Source organism: Osmia lignaria, chromosome 16 (genome assembly GCF_051020975.1).
Source record: "Osmia lignaria lignaria isolate PbOS001 chromosome 16, iyOsmLign1, whole genome shotgun sequence".
Classification (NCBI taxonomy): domain Eukaryota; kingdom Metazoa; phylum Arthropoda; class Insecta; order Hymenoptera; family Megachilidae; genus Osmia; species Osmia lignaria.
The window spans coordinates 8,434,074-8,454,385 of record NC_135047.1 but is presented as its reverse complement, the minus strand read 5'-3'; the positions used below and the strand labels follow the sequence as shown (position 1 = coordinate 8,454,385).

Below are 20,312 nucleotides of genomic sequence, written 5' to 3'. Positions count from 1 at the left end.
TTTATTTTTATTTTATTTTTATTACATGGATAAAGGAATATCGTATAGATAGTAACAGATTTTCGATTGTTTTTGGAAACAATTGCAAACTATAACCTTGCCAAAAAAAGGCTGATCGATCAAACATAGAAGAAATGTCGCGTATCGAGGCGTCGATGCGTTCCCTCGTCTCTTTACGATCGCTGCTATGCTCAGTGAACACTCGTTATGCGCACACCGATTTGCCAAAAGTCAGCTTTCAGGAGTATCGTCGGAAGAAATTGCAAGATCCAAACGTATCTGCCAGGGAAAGCGTCGATGAGCGAAGAGTCTCAACCTTTGCGGCATCTTTCAGTAGGTGCCCCTTAATGTTGGCAACCTTAACTGCATACACGCAGCTGCAGCAGCCGAGAAGAAACAAACAGAAAAGATCCCTGGAAAACAAATAGACAGAGGTGTTTAACAGAATATTGTTTCTTTGTTTCTTAGTTGGTGGAGTTGCTTTTATGTACGGGGTAAAATCTCACCTGTTACATTACGTTATGTTTCTGGCCCCTTCGCGAGACGTCCTCGCGGAAGCGCAGATCGAAATTGCCTTGCAAGGCATAAAGGTCGGTAAGGTAGCGATTATGAAGTGGCGAGGGAAACCAGTCTTCGTTTATCATCGGTAAGACTTTAATGATTCTTCAATTTTTTATATTTAATAATCGAATTTTCTAATACTTCAGTCCGGAGTCCACGATCGAACAAGAGAGAGCGGTGAACATCGACGAATTAAGAGATCCTCAAACAGATGAAGAAAGAACGATAAAACCAGAATGGCTGATCGTAACCGGTATTTGTACGCATCTTGGCTGTGTACCGATTCCCAATGCCGGTATGATAGCCGGTGGATTTTATTGTCCCTGTCATGGTTCCCATTTCGACGCATCCGGTCGCATACGCAAGGGGCCCGCCCCCACCAATATGGAAGTACCCCAGTATAAGTTCCTCGATAACGATACCATCCTCGTTGGTTGATTTCTTCTTTTATTCTTCTCCATCACTCCTTTGTTCCTTTATGTTTCTTTCAAACATATTCTTTCTCTTGCTTTCCTATCGATTTTTCTACTTTCTTTCAAATATCGCATTCATCGTTTGCCGCCACATTTTAAAACCATGAGTTGTAAGCAGCGCCATACGTAAGCAGCGCTACAACGGACCATTGTGTTTCGTGTTCTTTTGTATCGTACAATTTCTTTACATTTTTCACTTCGTTTGTCTCGTTGACACGAATGTGGTTGATCTGAATTCAATTAAATAAACGTTTCATCTTCAACACCGAGTCACAATGACGCCACCCATGGAAAGAATACAGATTTTAGAAACTATCGAGAAGGATATCATCGTGTGTCTACAAAGTGCAGGTTAGGTTCTACTGTCATTTTAAATGATCATTTTCCTGTTGTTTATAAAATAATTCTTGTTATTCTGTAGGCCAAGCTTTCGTAGAACTTAGTAAAGAAAAATCCAGTCTAAAACAAGCCGAAGCACAAACGCAACAGTTTTTGAAGACGTTAGGTCACGTGGAATCCAAGTTGAGCGAACAAATAAACTATTTGACTCAAGTTTCGACAGGTAAACGAACGATTTATTTCAAACTATTATCCATTCTTCGATACTCAATTAGATTTATTATTTAGGACAACCGCACGAAGGATCTGGATATGCGAGTCAGAAGGTTTTGCAAATGGCATGGCATAGGTTAGAACACGCGCGAAGCAGAGTAAACGAATTGGAGCTGATAAAAAACAAACCAAGATGAACGCATCGAATAAATTTCACCGATGGATTGTTTTAAACGAAAGATTTCACCGTGAACTCGTGTGTCGTTTATCTTTCGTTTTATATCTACTTCTATCTCCAAACATTAATAACAGCAGACGTGTACTTTAAAACACGAATCAAAGGTTCATAAGGTTCAAAGGTAATTTTTTTCAATCATCTGTTTATTCGTCTCTGAATAATCCGCGGCGGTACATGTACAATTTATAAAAGGACAAAATATTACTTTCAACGTGAAATACAACCTCCATTATACGAACGTTGATCAACTGTTGATATGAAAACTTGCCAATAAAAAAAAAAGAATGTTCAAGGCACAGATCCATCCACGACACCCATGCTACGTTTTACAGTAGCCGCTAGGGAAAGTCTCGATCTTCGTTCTTCGTCAAGTTGTTTCGTCAAGAGCGACATTTGCGATTGTAAATCTGTCATTTGACTTTTCAACGTTTTCACAGTTTCCGACAGTACCCTATATACACGTGATGAATATACGCATCAGTACTTAAGTCGTGTGTCTCGTATAATTCAACACGAATCGAACAATTAAGAACGTTCTTTACCTGTTGCTACACAAATCCAAATTTCCTCTGTTATGCATCAAAGACGTCCTGTCACGCGATTTATGAGAATCATATTCCAACATTGCTAAAATACAAATGCAACACACGAGGCAATGAGAAAATAATTTTCATTGAATTAACTATAAGCAATGTAATCGATGACCTACAAGTCGACTCTCCAGAATGGACGGTAAATCTAGCATTGACGGACAGACAATACGCCTCGATCACCTTCAATATAATGGCGTCCTCTTCAAACTGTTTTTCCTCTGAAAACGAGAAAATCTATTATTCTTGTTATTCGAAACGATCGCGAATAGAGTCCATTTCTAAAGTATAAATTCGTACTACACGGTCGTGGTGCGCGTGATAAATCCAAACTGGTATCAGTTTTACCAAATGCTCTGACAGTATACAGAGGAGGTGCTGGTCGTAACGAGGCAATACTCCACGGTGTTCTAATTCCTACGGGGGTGCAATGCTCCACGGTCGATCTTGGTTGCTGCTGCTGCAGTTGTTGCTGTGGTTGCGGCTGTTGTTGCAGTTTCCCGTTCGGTTGACTGCAAATCTGGCCAAGGAAAAGAAACACCGATTAGATGAATTGAAACTAAGTATAACGATAAAATGATTCCTCGTGATGAACATATCAAGATGAAATAGATTTTGATAACATGCTCTGTTACGTCGGTATTATATACTAAAAAGCAAAGAGGATAATCTAATATATAGATTAAACAATTCATCTACGAATTGAAAATAACCAATACTTTGCTTGAATTGGAACTGTCGCTGTGCACATCGGGGGACATTAGCAAAGCGAAAGCTTACTTCGCACAACATGGCTGTGGAACGAAAGCGTACGCTCGTTAAGGTACAATTAGTAGCTAAAAGGGAAACGTTAACTGAACGAGAAGAAAGAAAAACAGCCATGCTATGGAAGCTTGCCTTGTTCCGTGCATCCAGACAATGGTACGGACTTCTTCAACCACCAATGGACGTACAGTCCCGACGTATAGATTTCACTCGTTCCAGGATAATCGTTTTCAACGACGAGCGGACCACCACTCGGGTGTGCCGCTTTTCTTCCAACTTTTCTTGCGACATCGGTCCGATGCGAATACGGTATCGGTTGCGTAAACCTTCGTTGCGTTGTACGTTCAAAATTATCCGGAACTAGAGATATCGCGTTCTCTGCTAGTCGCATTTCGTTCAGCTCGCACGAAGGTTGGGTGGAAGAGCTTACGTTCGAAGCACTCGTGTCGCAAATCAATGTATCCAGAACATTGTCGACGTTTCTTGATAAATCGGACAGATGAGCGCTGTCTCGAGGGGTTGAATCAAACGGAGACGTGCAAACGCATTGACATTCGAATTTCACTTCGTCGTTCTCGCTTTCGCCGTATGAATTCCTTGCTGGACCTTCGGTGTCGCGCTTGTTACCGATGCAAGTATACGATTTGCAGGATGAATTAATTTCGGATGAATTCAATCGATAGCTTTCGTCCATTCCCGAATCCAACGAATCGAGGCTGACGTTCGTGCGAGAATCGAGCTCGATGTTCCTCAGAGTGGACGTTCGAAATCGATGTTCGGTGTTGGAATTACGTGTGAGAACGATCGGATGTTCGATAGAAGCAGCGCTAACAGGTTGCTCTTGAACGCGTTCATTATTTTTCCAACATATGTCTGTGAGAACGTCGTTCACGCGTTCTTTATCTACGTTACCAGCGATTGGAAACGAATGAGGAAATTGATTGGTAAATCGTGATCGATCATTGGCGCCAACAGTTTCATTCCTATTGTCGGCGTCGATGCAACCACCAGCAGAATTGAAAACAGAAACGGGTAAACTTTTACTAGTTTCTTGTATACTGTCCGACTCCGATTCCAATTCTCTCGACGAATCTTTTCCTATTCCTACAGTGCTAAGATCCATATTACCTAAGGCGTATTTCACGTCTAGAGTCAAGGTAGATTTACGCAACACTGTTGGCCCGACATGCGACCGTTTCTCCATGAGTTTGCTCGTATCGAAGCTGTCTATTTCCGAACAATTCGATTCGCGTTCCTCGCTACTCGTTCGCGTCGGAAAGAGAACGTAAGTGGTAACATTGGGTCTTCGCATTTTTACGCTACTCATGTCCGGCTTCAGAACGTATTGCAAATAAAGCAGTTTCTTCAGCAACTCGGGACGTATAATCTTTTTCTTGACTAACTTTGCAAAATATCTCGATAGACGAGCGTACGGAGGTAGATAAGAACTCACACGTGAGGTCGTAGGCGATTTCACGAGACTGTTGCTCGCCGTTTGTTCTTGAATCAAAAGTTCGATCCAACGCTGCCGCTCCTCTTTGCTGGTGCAAAGCACGAGTATGCTCTCGATCATTGGTCCTAAAGTAAAAAGACAGCTTTTATTCATCCAGGGATAGACATAACGTCCATCTTACCTGTAATTTCAAAGGCATTCCTTATTTCTTCCGAATCTTCTTTCCGAATAATGTTGATACCCGTCAAAGGAAGCTTTCCCTTCAAAAGAAAATAGCATGTCAGTTAGAAGATACGCGTGAACCAAGTAGCTCATAGAAGATAATGGGAAAAGATTCCCGGATGTACTTCATAGACGAAAGAACTCATCCTAGGGCTGGTGCTGAGAACCAAGAGCGTCGTAGGGAAAAGAACAAAATATCTATCCCGACGATCTAGCCCGTTTGTTCCATTTGCTATAGTGACGGATCCAACGTAAAGAATTTCCCCGAGCGAACTTAGCTCTTCTCCCTCCCATCCTTTGATGCCGCTAGTTAACACTTGCAGCGCCAATTCTCGTTGCTTTCTTATGGACGCGCATCGATCCTACGCAATTCGAAAGAGAAAGAGTCATTTCTGGCAAGGGAACAAGACTCCAATTCCACGAAGTCGACGACTCACCGCTATTTCTCTATATACAACTATACTACGTTGCGTATCGCCTCTATCGGGATGGTTCTTCTCCGTATACCTTTCCAATTCTTGAAGCATAGCCGAGTACTTGTCTAGTCTTCGAAAAGGTTTGCTTAAACCTGTAGTTAATACTAATATACCAGGCGATATCGCTCCGTTGCGTTCCATGAAATCGTTCAATTCGTCCCTACGCGAAAATAATTTCATTTTCAAGTGTGATGCCTGTGTTTGATGTTTTTCGCATTTCGCACCTACCTATACCGGTCTAAAACGCACACAGCCCGTGGATGATTTCCACAGTACGCTGTATGTATGGACTTTAATTTTGGTGCAAGCGTTAGAAAAAGATTACCAACTCTCGACGCGCAACCTTGAGCCATCGTCGTTTCCAAATTATTTAACAATCGTTGATGTACCTCCATGATTTCCTGTATGTTACCTAAAAGTTGCTTATATTCTTCTTTGCTCAGTCTAAATTTAAACAAACATCTTATGAAATATGAATCTTTCATACCAGATATACTATCTATAATGAATACTTACATATTTGCAGATTCTAGAGGATGTAAAAAGCTATTTATCAAACCCTGCAACTCTGCTACATTTACTCTTTCAGAGTCTACTATATCCTTTAGCACGATATCGCGATTAAGTTTCTGATGAGTAGGGGATTCTTGCTGAATCTTTTCTGGAGAGGCCTTAACGGCGGAAACACCGCTGTCTTTGAGCAAAGACAAGTACAGTAACAAGCTTTACCAATCATTGGAACCTTTAAGACACTTTATGCTTAGCAAAATCAGTACCTGGAACTCTGCACTCTTTCACATAATTAGATGGAAACCAGCCTGTTTTGTCGTGCAACGTACCCTCCCACCAACCTTCCTCGTCAGTCTGGGTTATTGTAATCACATCTCCTTTCTTAAAACATAGCTGGAAACAAATTAAGAAATAATTAGAATTTGAAAGCATCTTTACCAATGGAAAATTAACACGGTACATACTTCATCATTGTTTTTCCCTTTAAAGGAAAACAGTGCTGTCACATATTTGGGTGAATCTGACTTTGACATGGTTCTTGTTAAGAATGGAATCAAATTAGAAAAAAAACTTTGGTAAATTGAATAGAACAAATTAATAAACGTTAATGCTACACAGACACACTCTGAAGACAAAAAGAAGACAAAGTCCCGCTTATGAGCTGCGTTTTTTTCTTTGTCAACTCAATTTGACTCGCACTTTAGAGAACGAATAGATGAAATGTTGAACAAGTCGAGGACACTCGTCACGATGTATAATCCATTTTGATCGCATTGTTCGAATGTTGCGAAAAATCGTTTCGTACTCTTACTCGTAAATACTTGATAACATAGTCATTGATAAATTGATTTGATTCTGTTTGATCGCGCTCGATGACGTTCAACGAATACTTGTTCGATCCGGTTCAAAAATCAAAAATTAAAAATTATTCGAGGACACTTTGGACGTATTTATCGTTACAAAGAACATTAGATTGGTTCTATATACAGTGGTGTGTGACATCTCGGTAGCAAACTATTAATACTTTACGCTTTATACTGTTCACCGCTGACAAGAAGTCTCGCGGGACGGTACAGGGAATTAATTAACCTCTCAATTTTACATGAGCCTAATTAATAAATTTGAATTTCAAGCCCTCCCGCGAAAGAAAAACAATTGCAGACAGATAATTTTGAAATCAATGGAAAATATCATTGTCGAACGCGATCGTTCAACTTCAAATTCCGTGCAGAACGTATATGTAAAATACATGTAATGATACGCTCACATCGAACTTATATGTATATATACATATAATCGCGTAGTAGATGCATGGTATTTATGTAACGTATGTCTGTCATGTGTAGTGGAACGCGTAGTATAGTTTCGTGATAGATAATTAAATCGATCGATTGGAAAGTGTTAATTTCTTTAGAAAAAAGAAAAATACGTATTTGATACTCGCTTAATGGAACTTGTGTACCTTAAAACGTAAAACACAAAGCAAAACTGATAAATATTGGTTTGCATGTTTTGCTTTGTAGGTAAAATGTGTAATCTTCGCTGTAAGTATAGACAAATCATCTTTTACTTCAATTACTTTATTTATACGAATGAACAAATAAGTAATCTGTCATTTATAAAGCGTTTCGTTTAACAAATTAGAAATGTTCATTCGTTTGAGATATTCATCGCGTGTTTAAGGTTACGTGACTCTGGAATGTACATTTAATCTTTTGTAATCAGTTTGCGTGTTTGTAGAGCAGCATACAATAAAATATATGAATTGATTTAATTTTCAGGATAAATTACAGCAAATGGAAGATTTTAAAATAAAATATGAACCAATGGATGCATTAAACATAGACAGTCAGGTTATGGTAAACGTTTTCTATGAAACAGCAGCACCATACGATACAATGCTTCCACAAGGACTCTAACTTAAACCTTACTTTAAGGACGAAAACATTGTAAGCGTTGTACTTAAGGAAGAACCGGATAGATTTGATCCAGACTACATGGAGGACATTTGCTCTGGGACATTCGAGAAGGTATTTTTACCTATCGAAAATAATGAGGTTGACTTCTCTAATGAAATGGTAAATTTCATAAAATGATTGTTAATGAACAAATTTCTATTGTAGAAGAATCATTGAACCAATGAAACATTGATTCTAGGTAAAACTTGAATTAGATGGAGAGTCTAGTAGTCACCAGAATTGGACAGCACAAATTACTGGTACTAATTTGTGCGATAAAGAAGATGGGGCTATGCAAAGGTGCTTGGCAAGTGCAAATTTTATACAAGTACAAGATGTTGAGAAACATACTGGGTTTTGTACAAATGGACAGCAACCCAAGTTTTATAAAATACAATGTTCCATTTGCAAGAAATGGTTCTTGAACAATGATTCTATGGTTACCCACTTAAGGCTGCACTGCAGTGGTAATCAATGCGAAGTTTGTCACCAAAATTTTCCAGATAATTCCAGTTTACATATTCATATGTTAACCCACGTTGGGATGAGCCCGTTGGAATGTAATATTTGTCAAAAGCGATTTGCGTATAAATGGTGTCTACGCAATCACATGCAAATGCATGTATCGGAAAAACCGTACGATCACGATCCGGTACATCAAGCGTTTATGAAGAGGGACGATTCTGAAAACAACCAATCGATGAACCCAGGAGAAAGATTGTTCGAATGCGATGTTTGTCACGCAACGTTTAAAGAGAAATCTAGTCTAAATCGGCACATGCTTACCCACACCGAGGAAAGACCATACAAATGCGATATATGTGTTGCCGCGTTTAGGGAAAAGGCAAAATTAAACATGCATATGACGTTACACGAAGGTGAAAAACAGTTTAAATGTACGATGTGTTACAGATCGTTTACGCAGAAAACAGCACTAAACAATCATATGCTAGCGCATAGCGGTGAGAAACCGCATGCTTGTAATATTTGCGAGAAAACATATAGACGAAAGTCTGAATTAATAAGACATACGATGGTTCACACCGGCGAAAGACCGTACGAATGCAAAGAATGTTTAATGACCTTTCGGGAAAAGGCGAAATTAAATTCTCACATGCTTGTGCACACAGGTGAAAAACCACACGAATGTCATATATGCCATAAGGCATGCGCTCGGAAATCTGATCTTAATAGTCATATGTTACTGCACACTGGTGGTCAGTATGACTGTAAAGTTTGCGATAAAATATTTACCCGCAAATCCGATTTGAATCGGCATACCTTGATACATACAGGTGAAAAGCCATTTGCTTGTGAATTATGCGACATGGCTTTCAGAGAAAAAACCAGATTAAATTCTCATATGCTTATACATACCGGTGATAAACGACACTCCTGTCACATTTGTCAGAAAACGTTTAAAGAGAAGTCTTCGTTGCGGAAGCACATGTTAAGCCACACTGGTGATAGACCATACGAGTGTTACGTATGTCATAAAGCATTTACACAAAAGACAACGTTGAATAGCCACATATTAGTACACGCAGCAGAGCGACCGTACGAGTGCAGTGCGTGTCAAAAAATATTTAAGGACAAAGCAACGTTGAAAAAACATTTATCAGTACACACAAACGAAAAAACACATGAATGTTTGATCTGTTTGAAAAAGTTTGCTCATAAAGCTGCATTAAATAGTCATTTATCTACAAATCATACGACCTAATCAGGGGGATCTAGTCTATCACATTTCGGCTTTTAGTTTCTTTCTATCAAGCACTGTATGTCTATAGCTGCGTAAAGAATAATTACGTATATGTACATCTGTTTTATATGCTCACTGATCCAAACAAACCTATTCTTTTCTGTATATCTTTACGTATAATAAATTAATTTCTAATTAGTTTGCGACGATTCTTTTTCACACCTTTAGACGGGAGTAGCGCTACTTTTTTTTAAATAAATTGATACGCGTTTCCTGCTATAACAGTATCGGAGTATCTATAGAGAAGTGTTTTATAATTACAGATGTTAATATATGTAACTAATGATATGTACAAACAATGTTCCTTTTGTAACGGACATCAAAATTTTCGCGCTCACGAATGAATCGGGGAAACCCTGTTTTCGTCAGTTGGTAAAAATGTTGCTGATTCCCTAGGGGAAAAATGAATGATTTTTTAAGAATGGAAGGTTATGTTCAAATTTGAATGAAGCATAATATTTATGTATTTAATTTTTTATAACCATATGTGCCTCCTAACGAAGATTTTGATTATGATGTTGTTAAATTTATAATACTTTTATTTGGAATTATTGATGTAAATATCAGAAGTGCTTAAACGTTGAATTGGTTAATGAGATAAACGACTATTTATTTACAAATGCAAACTATGTTAATAATATTTTGTCGTTTTATTAAAATGTGTCAAATCATTAAATTTATGTGACATTTGAGTTTTTCAAATGGAACCAACACAAAATACCCAAGTTTCATCTGATGCAGAAACAAAAGGGTTTGATTTATCAGCTGGAAAAACATGGATTTATCCGGAAAACTATCCCGTGAGAGATTATCAGTTCAATATAGTTCAAGCCTGTTTATACAAAAACACTTTAGTCTGTTTACCCACTGGTAAGGATAATTGCATTTACCATATAATAAGAACAATAGAAAGCAATGAATTTATTAAGATTTATAATATTTTGTTTTTAATTCTTATCAGGTTTGGGAAAAACATTTATTGCAGCAGTTATGATGTATAATTTTTGGAGATGGTATCCACGTGGAAGAGTTGTGTTCTTAGCACCTACTAAACCTTTAGTTGCTCAACAAATTTTTGCTTGTCACAATATAATGGGTATATCATCTATAGAGTCTGTTGAACTTACAGGTAGATTGATGTATATATTTTAAACTCTTTCTTTTATTTCATTTACTATTAATATATTCTGTTACAGGAGCAATCAATCAGAAACAGAGAGAAATAGCTTGGTTGAAAAAGAGAGTAATATTCGCTACTCCTCAAGTCTTTTACAATGATCTACATAAAAATATTGTACCTGCTGATTTAATAAAATGTGTAGTTATAGATGAAGCTCACAAAGCTTTAGGAAAACATTCGTATTGTGAGGTAGTTATTTCATATAAAAACATTATAAGAAAAATTGCAACAAAATCCACATGTTAAATAATTGTATGTTTTCTATTCTTAGTGCATTCAACTACTAAGTCAGAAAAATAAAAACTTTAGAGTATTAGCCCTTTCTGCAACACCAGGCAACAAAATTGATAATGTTCATGAGGTATAATTTATTTATATTAAATTATATAAAATCATTACCGATATCTTTTATAACTATACTACAATTTGCAGGAGTAAATAAATAATATTTTCTGTAGGTGTTGCAAAACTTGCTTATCGCTCATGTGGAGTTGCGAGACGAAACTTCCCCAGATATTATACCGTATATCAATGAAAGAAAAGTCGATATAATTTTAGTACCACTTAACAATGAACTAACAAAATACAAAGAGAGATATATTTTCGTTATGGATCGTCATGTTAAAGTTTTACTGCAGTATAATGTTCTTAAGGGAGATACAGCAAATATTTCTAAAGGAAGGGTAAATTAAACTTTCATATGTTTCATTGTTCGTACTTCCAACTTATAAAATTAAGATTGTCTTTTCTTTTCTTGGTTATCTAGATATATCATTTATTAAAGGACTTTCAAAATAAAACTAATAAATCAGGAAATTATGGACAAATTATAAAAACACTAAATATATTAATGACGATGTATCATGCTTACGAACTTATGATCAGAGATGGTCTCCGAGCATTTTGTAAATTTTATCAGAGTACGTAACTTATGTTTTACGAATACAATTGATACATGGTCTTTTTTTATCTTAAGTACTTTTTTATATATTTTTATCGACAGATCATTCTGATAAGTTTTGGATGAATGAAGAGACTCAATTGTTGGAGTTGGTTGAAGACATAAAACAATATCTTGGCCCGTTTCCGGATGTAAAAACTATTAATGAAAGCAACGCAGCAAATGTTTGTATAAATTCGTGTACATATTAAACGCAGAGAGTTGTGTTTGTCTTTATATGTAATTCACAAATTTTAGATATCACAAGATCTTGTATTCGGACATACGAAGTTCGAAAAGTTAAAAGAATTACTGTCGCATCATTTTACAAGCAGTCAGGAAAAAGAGATTGATACAAGAGCCATCGTTTTTGTTGAGGTTTGTACTTATCGAATGTATGCAATATAAATTTAAGGTATAACATGATTTTTCTTTATTCAGTACAGAGATATCGTGAACGAAATTTACGTGTTGCTGCTTCAGTGTCAACCATTAATAAAACCGCAAATGTTTGTTGGTCAAGCTGGACAGAAACAAAAGCAGCAGATAAAAGCATTAGAACATTTTAGAAGTAATCACGTTAATGTTCTTATATCTACAAGTATAGGTACAAAATATGTAATATGTACTAACAAGTTTGTTGCCAAGTTGCAAACAGGAATTATAATGAATTAATGAGAATGTTATCTTATTGAATACAGGAGAGGAAGGGTTGGATGTTGGAGAAGTAGACTTAATTGTATGTTTCGATGTGTCTCAACATTCTCCAACGCGACTGGTACAAAGAATGGGGAGAACCGGTAGAAAACGCGATGGTCACATAATTATTCTGGTCACTGATGGGAAAGAACACGAGGTAATTAAAAGCTTAATAACCATAAGTATCTAAAACATGTATAAAATTTTGATAATCCGTTCAATATCATAGACATTAAAATCTACAATGGCTAGAAGAGTTTCCTTAAATAACAGGATATTAAACACAAGCAATATTTTCTCTTCGCTTTATCAAAGCAGTCCACGAATGATACCTGATATTTTTAAGCCAGAATGTTTAAAAATGCATATTAACGTGCAACCAAAAACTCCAGTTACAAAAGGCAAGAAAAAAAAAGCAGATAAGGAGAACAATAAGCGTCAAAATAAGCTAAAGAAGATTACAGTTCTAGGTAATAAAATGATGAAAGTTTAATGCAATCATCCATTTTACATGTTATGTATATGTTTTAGATTCTGATACGAAATCACAAAAGGATGACAATAAATTTACCATGACGAAATTCTTTACAACTAAGAAATATAAAGAACATTCAGAAAGCAATGTTAATACACCTGCTTGTGATACGAATCAGAATAAAAATATAATAAAACCATCCGACGTAAAAATTTTGTCCTGTGACAACGATGCAGTTGATTTTCTTACAACGTGTGCTTTGAGAACCTCTGAAAAAGAAACGGATACAGAGGAAGAATGTAAAATTAATAAAATTTACATACCTAAGTTTCCCCGGATTAAAAACTTGTTTAAGTTTACAGTACCCAATATTAAAATTCTAGATTGCTTAATTAGTTTAGAGGATGTTGTTCCACTAAATAGTAATTTACACAAGAATAAAAACAGGAGTAAAAGTAAGAGCAACTTGTGTAATGATGAACCTGTATTTGATAATGAGCCGAAGCAAAAAGAAAATGAACGTATCATTGAAAAGTCGAAATTTGAAGACCTGCTTGATAATAGCAGTGAATCAAAGGAAAGCGACATAATTAATAACGAAGATTTAGAGCCTGGAATATTTGAAGATATACTGAACGAAATATCTGATGAATGTGAAAGTAATATTCACGTTGAAAATATACAAGCTGAACAATCTCAAAATAAGAACGATAAACGAATAGTCGAGGATAATTCTATATCAAATTCTAATAAATCCAAAAATGAACAGATTCTTAGTATAACGCAAGCGATCGAAGAGATAGCAAAATTAAATACAAACTCAAGCAATGCGAAAGTAATCGATGAATCAGAAGATGATATGTTCCAGGATGAAGATTTTTTGAGAGAAATCGACAACATTGAAGAAACAATCAAAGAAGCAGATAATTTGTCTGAAAATAATGAGTCTAATAACAAAACTGTTTTCAATGACTGGACAGATCTAGATCAATGGGATGATGATTTTGAAATTCCCATGGAACCTGTACGCAGTTCTACAAAATTCAATTTGTCCAAAGGAACAAACAAAAAATCTAAACAACCTGTTAAGACATTGGACTGGGACAGTGAGGAATGGATCTCGGCTGACAAACCTTCCAATGTTTCAAGAGGGAGTACCTCTGGTTCAAGTATAGCAAAAAAATTATCGAACGTAAGAAAAAATTGGAATTCGAGCTCAAAACAATTTATTAAATGCAATTTAAACGATTCAACTAAAAGAGAAGAAGAAAAAGAAAGCAGTTTCTTCTTCAATCACTCGAAGGTTGAGGACTCATCGCGTGAACGAAGAAGCAAAGAAGAGAAAAGCTGTCAGAAACGTATTCATGGTAATCGCAAAAGAAGAAAGATACATGAATTTATAGAGGATGAAGCAAAGGTATCTTCAAACGAAGTCTCTTCGGATGAAAGTTCTGAAATGGACACAGATCTCGATGATTTTGTAAGCTACACCCAAAACGTACATGACACAACTGACATGCACATTCACTATTTGAAAAGTGTCAAAAGCCCGATGAAAGCACGGCAGGGTTTCGTTTTTAAAGAACCACGTACGGTTGATACGAGCATAGAAATATATTCGCAAGCGCCCGAACAAGATGACACTTATTTAAACGTAAATATGATGTTATACCAATCGTGTTAGAAATTATAGAAGTTAATTGTACGTAACGTTTCTGTTGAATTTCAGGATTCCTTTTGCGTGGAAGGAGACGAGAACGAACATCAAGATATCACTTTAGTGAAAGAACTATGCGAATTGGAGAGAGCGGAACGAGAACTCGAGGGGCGAAAGCGGAAAGGGAAACGGAAACGCTCAAAGAACGAAGCATTAGACTGTAAGACTGAAAGAAGAAGTAAACGAAAAAATTATCGTAACAGTAGTAACAGTAGCAGTGAAGACGAGATTGAAAATTTGCGAAAACAGATAATGGACACGTCGAAGGTGTCGGTACAGTAGGGTTTTGTTACGTTGCTGCAGGAATATTATAATAACCCTGTCTTCTCCAATATAACAAGATTTCACTGTACCTACAGCCACGCGAATCGTAAACGTATCGACAGAATTTACTTACATAGATTATATCTTTTTTGCTTTTATGAGACGTGTATATGAAGAATAGAATTTAGTAAAAATTATTCGGGAAACGAATAAAAAATGTTCCGTTTTGTTGAATCGCGTCGCTATAGATTTTGAAGTCACAGACTTATGGTTTTGCTACCTAACTATATTTCCAAGAAGAACAAGAACAATAAGCGTAATGCTTAAGGTCTCAGGTATGCGAATTAGAAAGCGAAATTCTCGCTGACCATGGGTGCATCGTTAGGCCCTTTACCTTTTGCTGCAGGTGGTGGTTCACCCTCTCCACGACCTTTGTTTCGTTGAGGTATATAAAGCCAGGGGTTGTAGGTGTTTAGCTCGCAGTCTTTCGAAAAATTTAACCGCGTGATTTTCGTCAGTCGATTCTATTTGCAAGGAAAAATGTATCGCAGTTTAATGATGTGTTTGACGATTTATTTGTGCGGGGCTGCAGTTGTACCGATTAAAGATCAAACTAACGACGAGCAGAACGAGAAAAACGATGAAACGAATCAGCGAACATTCGCAACGCTTGGAATCGGAGGTCAGCAACAAATTTATCCGGTTAATCGCTATCATTATCCAACGTATCCAGAATATGGAAACAACGGATACGCGATTCAGACGGGGTACGAGGGGTACCTCGTTCCCGCTGTTGTACCGCAACAGAACACAGACTCTGCTTGGATTACCGAAATAGGGACCAGTTTGCTTCCATTCTCCGATGAAATTCTCCTATATGGAATTCGTGCTGGAGCTTACTTATTGCATTTTCTATTTGCAATTATATTAGGCGGAGCATTTACCACCGTCGTTTGTACCTTTACACCTATTTGCACCATTAGTTTCATTGGCTTTGGATTTACCAATAATCATCAGGTAACGCTCAACTTGTTTTTACATCAGGAAAGAAGGAAGAGAGGGATTGTTACGTATACTTACTAACGAGCTATTTCATTTTGCAGGTGAAGGAGCAGGTAGCGGAATTATCCCAGGGCCTTTTAAACGACGAGGTCGTGAACGTAGCTACCATTTTAATTTCAAGGGCTCTCGACAATTATGCGGCGATGCAGCGCGAGAGACAGGAAAATAGGAAAGAAAAAGAGGGGGAGAAATTGAACGACTCTTCGAGTATGAGATAATTCAATTTTATTCTTGTTTCATTTCTTCCTTGACAATTATGTATAATAATTTAAGTAACGTTATAGCGATAAAATAAATCTGTTCTGAACGTATTAGAACCGCGCGTTTGACTTGTTCCCGCGGCTGGTTGATTCCGGAAGCTGGTGAATCACGATCCATCGATTCGCTCCTTTCCTGGGCAATACCTGTAGCCCCTCTTTATCTTTTATGACTCGCTTCTCTTCCATTTCCATTATGCGATGGTCCGCGGATGGGCTAACCGACCAACCTGACCCGAGCCGATCCGACCGGTTCTTCGTTCGACGAACATCAAATTGCGATACTAGATGAGATCAGAGTCCCAGCGAACCGCTTCGTGGCTCTGTTAAATTCCGAGGAGTCGTCCGTTCGGTTCGAGCGAGTATAATCAAGCGAGGACGTGAGCGTCGCAGTTTTAATTACTACTTGCTGTAACAGTTATCTCTAATTACGATCGAATCAACATACATCGTCACGCGATTATGAAGCACGTCCAAACGTTGGGTGAGAAATTTCTTTCTATCTTAACGCATTGTTAATGATCGAGAGATCCATGCGCGGCAAACGCGACGCAGCGGCGTCTCTTTGAATTTGAAAGAAACTTAAAGAATCTTCTTCAGCAACTCCTGTATTTCTTTCAGGCTACGTGGCGGTGGTCCTGTGCATCGCGACGCTTGCGATCGGATGCTGCGAATCCAAGCGAGCTGTTGACGCGAACAGGACGAAGGTCGCCGATTTTGAGGGGTCCGTGAACCACGACGAGGACGAGGATGACTTTGTACCCTATCAAGGAGAACGTTTCAACGTATTCGATTGGACATTGTTCAGAGTAAAGATCATGAAATTCTAATTATAGAACAGAGACTTTATCAGTGAACATAATTTATTCTGACTATATTTGCTATTGTTCCGTTTGCGGTACCCCTCTTAGGTAATGAGTAAAAGGTACGATGAAAATCTTCTTCTATCGCCGATATCGTTGAAGATTGCATTGGTACTTTTGTACGAAGGAGCTCAAGACAACACTGCTCATGAACTAGCCGCAGGGATGCAGTTACCTGCTACCCGAACGGCTACCCGGGACAAGTTCTCCACTATTTTACGTTCCCTACAGGTACATACGTACATTTATGAAAGGCAACCATTAGTATTTAGGATAATTATCTTTCTCTACTAATTAATTTCCTAATTCTCTTGCAGGCTACCTCTCCATCATACAGTTTGAATATTGGGACACGAATTTACACGGATTCGAATATTTTGATTAGACAACGATACGAGGCTATCGTGAAAACCTTTTACAACACCGATGTGATTGTCGCGAATATGTCGGACTCGCAACCTCTCGTTCGGGAGATAAACAGATGGGTCAGCAATGTTACAGAGGGTAACATCGAGAAGATTATAGAAAATGGTACGAATGAAAATAATCTTTATTTATCTTTACTCATAATTCTTGTTTGCAATATACAATTAAATTTTCTAGAGAGCAGCGTAAAGGAGTCGCTGATGCTGATAGTGAACGCACTCTATTTCAAAGGCTCATGGCGACGCAGATACTTCCCTCCGGAGAACACACGAGTTGGGAAATTCTATAAAAATGGCAACGAATCGGTAGACGTGCCATTTATGCGCGCATTCGGCAGATTCTACTTCTCCGAGTCTCCCGAGTTAGACGCAAAGATTTTACGGATTCCGTATGACGTACGTCTAAATCTATCTCGTCCTTGACTGTTCCGTTATCTTATATTATTGATGCCTTTTTTAGGGACACAAATTCGCCATGTACCTTTTACTACCTCGTACTCAGAATGGTATCGAGCAACTTGTCGCCGATGTTAATCCTTTTATCCTGGCGCGACACGTGTGGTTGATGCAGGATCTGCCTGTTGATGTGTCCATCCCGAAATTTAAATTTGAATTTTCCAGTCATTTGGAATCCGTGCTTCGTCAGGTATTCGCTTTTGCTATTAAACCACAATGTTCTTTTCAATATCCTAAATTTTCTGTTCCGCTTCTAGCTTGGTATTCGCAATATCTTTGACGACACAGCTACATTAACTGGTATAGCCCGCACTAAAAGAACTTCCAAACACCTGAAAGTCTCGAATATATTGCAAAAGGCTGGAATAGAAGTGAACGAGAATGGAACGACGGCTTACGTTGCCACCGGTAAATCTGTTATCCAACTATCTTTTAGGTACCTATTTCTATTCCTCTGAACTTGATTTATTAATCTAGAAATCGAACTTGGGAATAAAATCGGGGAAGAAACGTTCCATGCGAATCGCCCCTTCTTATTTTATATAGAAGACGAATCTACAGGAACCATCACTTACATGGGCAAGATAATGAATCCTTTAATTACGAGCGGCAGTACTGGCAGTTCGAATCAAACTATTCTATCTAAATTTGGCACACCAGTAGTGAACACAGGTTAATCTCTTCTTCCAAATAAATTTCACTATCATAATTCTCTACTGTCATTTCTTCCCAATATTGTTAACAAATTGTTAACGATTATGTAGTTTCTTTCTCCGCAACTTTATTTAAAGAAAGTCTCAGCATCATATTAACACAAAGGTGTTTCTAGACTCGATCTTGCAGATGGGCTTTAATGCCGAAGATAGGAATAATCTCTTCAATGCATACTTCTCACAGGTAAAAGAATATAAAAATATATCTTGTATCTCATTAATTGAGAAGCTCTATTCTTATTTCTACCATAGGTTCTCAGTAAGGAACACGATGAAAATCTAGTATCATCACCAGCGAGTGTTAAAGCGGTTCTAACGATGCTAATGGAAGGAGCGAATGGTAAAACGAGACAAGAGATTCTTTCGGAATTAAGATTACCTAATGAGGAATCGCGTATAAGAGAAATCACCCAACGTACCTACGCATCCCTAAAGGTAAAAATGCATTTACTATATAGTAATCCCAACATTTGCGTGGATTCACTTTAACTCACAAACACGAAATACATTTTATTTTTAGAGAAAAGAAAATGGCACAGAAATTGATCTAGCTACCCGATTGTGGATAGATGAAAACTTACATGTACTGGACAGTTATAAAAATATTTTGCAATCACACTACAGAGGAGACGTTCAAAATATAAATTTTATAGATTCTCAAAAGACTGCGCGTCTTATTAATGACTGGGTCCGTCAAGCAACGCGCAGCGTAGTTTCTTCACCCTTGGTTAACAACATACAACCTGACACCCGTATGATACTGACTTCTATTATCTATTTCAAAGGATGCTGGTTGAAAGCGTTCGATCCAATGAAAACGGGATTGCAATGTTTTTATATCCCTAATGGGGAATGCAGAAAAACGCATTTCATGCAGCATAAGTCCACGTATCGATATGCGTACATATCCTCCATTGAAGCGCATATTTTAGAAATTCCGTACTCGGTACGATAAACAAGCCAAGTACAATTATGTGAGACATGTTTTCTATATCTATATAACGTTAGGTGTAATTTTTCAGGATGGTAAAACGTCGATGTTAACGATCATGCCAAATGAAAGAGAAAAAGACCCACATCTTCGAATATTGTCCAAAGATTTAGCTACCATTCCTATATCTGCGATGCTAGCAAACTTAAGGGAAAGAGACGTCACTATATATCTTCCAAAATTTAAGATTGAGAACAATCTTAATTTAATGTCCACCTTACAACACGTAAGTTTCGCTATGAAGAAACCTATTTTTCAAAGTTATCAACATAGTTTTTTTTTAGCTGGGGATTGAAAGTGTATTCAGATTTGATGCAAATTTAACTAACATAGTTTCCAACGGTTCGGTACGTGTGACAGATATCCTACAGAAGATTAAAATAGAACTAGACGAAGAAGGAACGTTAGCGGCAGCTGATACTGGTAACTTTAATGAAACTTTTCTCTTTTTAAAAACAGATTGAATATATTGCTGTATTTTTAATGATAATCTAATTTAACAGAAGTTGGATATCAGCTGCTTTCATCGTGGAGTAACGACGTTAAGATGGATAGACCTTTCCTCTTCCTCATCATCGATTCCATCACAAATACAACGCTATTTTTTGGTCATTTCATCGAACCACTATAACAAGCATTTTAATGACCATAGATCTTAACACGTTGAATGTCATGGGGGTCACCAGTAAATAAATAATTATTATGTGTAA

General features: G+C 37.4%; 5 protein-coding genes across 13 annotated transcripts; 4 read left to right on the top strand and 1 right to left on the bottom strand.

Annotated features, from left to right (window-relative positions):
- The first annotated feature begins 126 nt into the window (after positions 1–126).
- Positions 127–1,001, top strand: LOC117600995 (cytochrome b-c1 complex subunit Rieske, mitochondrial). The gene is made up of 3 exons (XM_034317159.2): positions 127–333; positions 469–646; positions 708–1,001. The coding sequence occupies exons 1-3, from the start codon at positions 135–137 to the stop codon at positions 997–999; spliced, it is 669 nt and encodes a 222-aa protein (XP_034173050.1). The 5' UTR covers positions 127–134; the 3' UTR covers positions 1,000–1,001.
- Positions 1,002–1,243: 242 nt separating this feature from the next.
- MED11 (mediator complex subunit 11) lies at positions 1,244–1,802 on the top strand. Its single transcript, XM_034317164.2, has 3 exons — positions 1,244–1,385; positions 1,456–1,596; positions 1,662–1,802. Exons 1-3 carry the CDS (start codon positions 1,310–1,312, stop codon positions 1,781–1,783), a joined length of 339 nt encoding a protein of 112 aa, XP_034173055.1. The 5' UTR covers positions 1,244–1,309; the 3' UTR covers positions 1,784–1,802.
- Positions 1,803–2,112: 310 nt separating this feature from the next.
- RtGEF (Rho-type guanine nucleotide exchange factor) lies at positions 2,113–7,092 on the bottom strand. 6 transcript variants are annotated; one of them, XM_034317129.2, is made up of 12 exons: positions 6,305–7,078; positions 6,107–6,233; positions 5,847–6,024; positions 5,559–5,774; positions 5,292–5,490; positions 4,980–5,216; positions 4,814–4,892; positions 4,633–4,757; positions 2,715–2,934; positions 2,534–2,635; positions 2,367–2,451; positions 2,113–2,275 (listed from the first exon to the last, which is right to left on the bottom strand). In XM_034317129.2, the coding sequence occupies exons 1-12, from the start codon at positions 6,371–6,373 to the stop codon at positions 2,113–2,115; spliced, it is 1,800 nt and encodes a 599-aa protein (XP_034173020.1). In that variant the 5' UTR covers positions 6,374–7,078. The 6 variants fall into 6 exon arrangements, 2 of the variants coding, with proteins under 2 accessions (XP_034173020.1, XP_034173021.1); XM_034317130.2 differs by having other exon boundaries at positions 2,763–2,934; XR_004580566.2 differs by lacking the exon at positions 2,113–2,275 and having other exon boundaries at positions 2,720–2,934.
- A 73-nt stretch (positions 7,093–7,165) lies between these two features.
- On the top strand, positions 7,166–9,698 carry LOC117600983 (uncharacterized). Of its 2 annotated transcripts, XM_034317132.2 has the most exons (4): positions 7,166–7,384; positions 7,622–7,699; positions 7,778–7,918; positions 7,998–9,698. In XM_034317132.2, the coding sequence occupies exons 2-4, from the start codon at positions 7,637–7,639 to the stop codon at positions 9,519–9,521; spliced, it is 1,728 nt and encodes a 575-aa protein (XP_034173023.1). In that variant the 5' UTR covers positions 7,166–7,384; positions 7,622–7,636; the 3' UTR covers positions 9,522–9,698. The 2 variants fall into 2 exon arrangements, with proteins under 2 accessions (XP_034173023.1, XP_034173024.1); XM_034317133.2 differs by having other exon boundaries at positions 7,167–7,384; positions 7,622–7,870; positions 7,964–9,698.
- A 140-nt stretch (positions 9,699–9,838) lies between these two features.
- Positions 9,839–20,247, top strand: Fancm (FA complementation group M). Of its 3 annotated transcripts, none has more exons than XM_076692969.1 (15): positions 9,839–10,430; positions 10,522–10,689; positions 10,757–10,929; positions 11,012–11,101; positions 11,199–11,423; positions 11,507–11,660; positions 11,744–11,865; positions 11,939–12,058; positions 12,122–12,287; positions 12,382–12,536; positions 12,609–12,849; positions 12,911–14,508; positions 14,584–15,170; positions 15,242–15,852; positions 15,939–16,619. In XM_076692969.1, the coding sequence occupies exons 1-13, from the start codon at positions 10,262–10,264 to the stop codon at positions 14,851–14,853; spliced, it is 3,651 nt and encodes a 1,216-aa protein (XP_076549084.1). In that variant the 5' UTR covers positions 9,839–10,261; the 3' UTR covers positions 14,854–15,170; positions 15,242–15,852; positions 15,939–16,619. The 3 variants fall into 3 exon arrangements, with proteins under 3 accessions (XP_076549084.1, XP_034173001.2, XP_034173011.2); XM_034317120.2 differs by lacking the exons at positions 9,839–10,430; positions 10,522–10,689; positions 10,757–10,929; ... (7 more) ...; positions 12,609–12,849; positions 12,911–14,508 and adding exons at positions 16,776–16,963; positions 17,066–17,248; positions 17,335–17,548; ... (8 more) ...; positions 19,887–20,025; positions 20,106–20,247 and having other exon boundaries at positions 14,862–15,852; positions 15,939–16,638; XM_034317110.2 differs by having other exon boundaries at positions 14,584–15,852.
- The last annotated feature ends 65 nt before the right edge of the window (positions 20,248–20,312 follow it).

What these genes read in the sequence shown, in the direction of transcription:
- LOC117600995 (XM_034317159.2), top strand. Translation starts at nt 135, where the DNA reads ATGTCGCGTATCGAGGCGTCGATGCGTTCCCTCGTCTCTTTACGATCG. An exon ending in AACCTTTGCGGCATCTTTCA is followed by an intron (nt 334 to 468) that starts GTAGGTGCCCCT and finishes TTTGTTTCTTAG; the next exon opens with TTGGTGGAGTTGCTTTTATG. An exon ending in CCAGTCTTCGTTTATCATCG is followed by an intron (nt 647 to 707) that starts GTAAGACTTTAA and finishes CTAATACTTCAG; the next exon opens with TCCGGAGTCCACGATCGAAC.
- MED11 (XM_034317164.2), top strand. Translation starts at nt 1,310, where the DNA reads ATGACGCCACCCATGGAAAGAATACAGATTTTAGAAACTATCGAGAAG. An exon ending in CGTGTGTCTACAAAGTGCAG is followed by an intron (nt 1,386 to 1,455) that starts GTTAGGTTCTAC and finishes GTTATTCTGTAG; the next exon opens with GCCAAGCTTTCGTAGAACTT. An exon ending in TTTGACTCAAGTTTCGACAG is followed by an intron (nt 1,597 to 1,661) that starts GTAAACGAACGA and finishes TTTATTATTTAG; the next exon opens with GACAACCGCACGAAGGATCT.
- RtGEF (XM_034317129.2), bottom strand. Translation starts at nt 6,373, where the DNA reads ATGTCAAAGTCAGATTCACCCAAATATGTGACAGCACTGTTTTCCTTT. An exon ending in TTGTATATAGAGAAATAGCG is followed by an intron (nt 5,217 to 5,291) that starts GTGAGTCGTCGA and finishes CGAATTGCGTAG; the next exon opens with GATCGATGCGCGTCCATAAG. An exon ending in ACGCGCACCACGACCGTGTA is followed by an intron (nt 2,636 to 2,714) that starts GTACGAATTTAT and finishes TCTCGTTTTCAG; the next exon opens with AGGAAAAACAGTTTGAAGAG.
- LOC117600983 (XM_034317132.2), top strand. Translation starts at nt 7,637, where the DNA reads ATGGAAGATTTTAAAATAAAATATGAACCAATGGATGCATTAAACATA. An exon ending in ACATAGACAGTCAGGTTATG is followed by an intron (nt 7,700 to 7,777) that starts GTAAACGTTTTC and finishes CCTTACTTTAAG; the next exon opens with GACGAAAACATTGTAAGCGT. An exon ending in TTGACTTCTCTAATGAAATG is followed by an intron (nt 7,919 to 7,997) that starts GTAAATTTCATA and finishes CATTGATTCTAG; the next exon opens with GTAAAACTTGAATTAGATGG.
- Fancm (XM_076692969.1), top strand. Translation starts at nt 10,262, where the DNA reads ATGGAACCAACACAAAATACCCAAGTTTCATCTGATGCAGAAACAAAA. An exon ending in CAAATATTTCTAAAGGAAGG is followed by an intron (nt 11,424 to 11,506) that starts GTAAATTAAACT and finishes TTGGTTATCTAG; the next exon opens with ATATATCATTTATTAAAGGA. An exon ending in ATGAAAGCAACGCAGCAAAT is followed by an intron (nt 11,866 to 11,938) that starts GTTTGTATAAAT and finishes CACAAATTTTAG; the next exon opens with ATATCACAAGATCTTGTATT.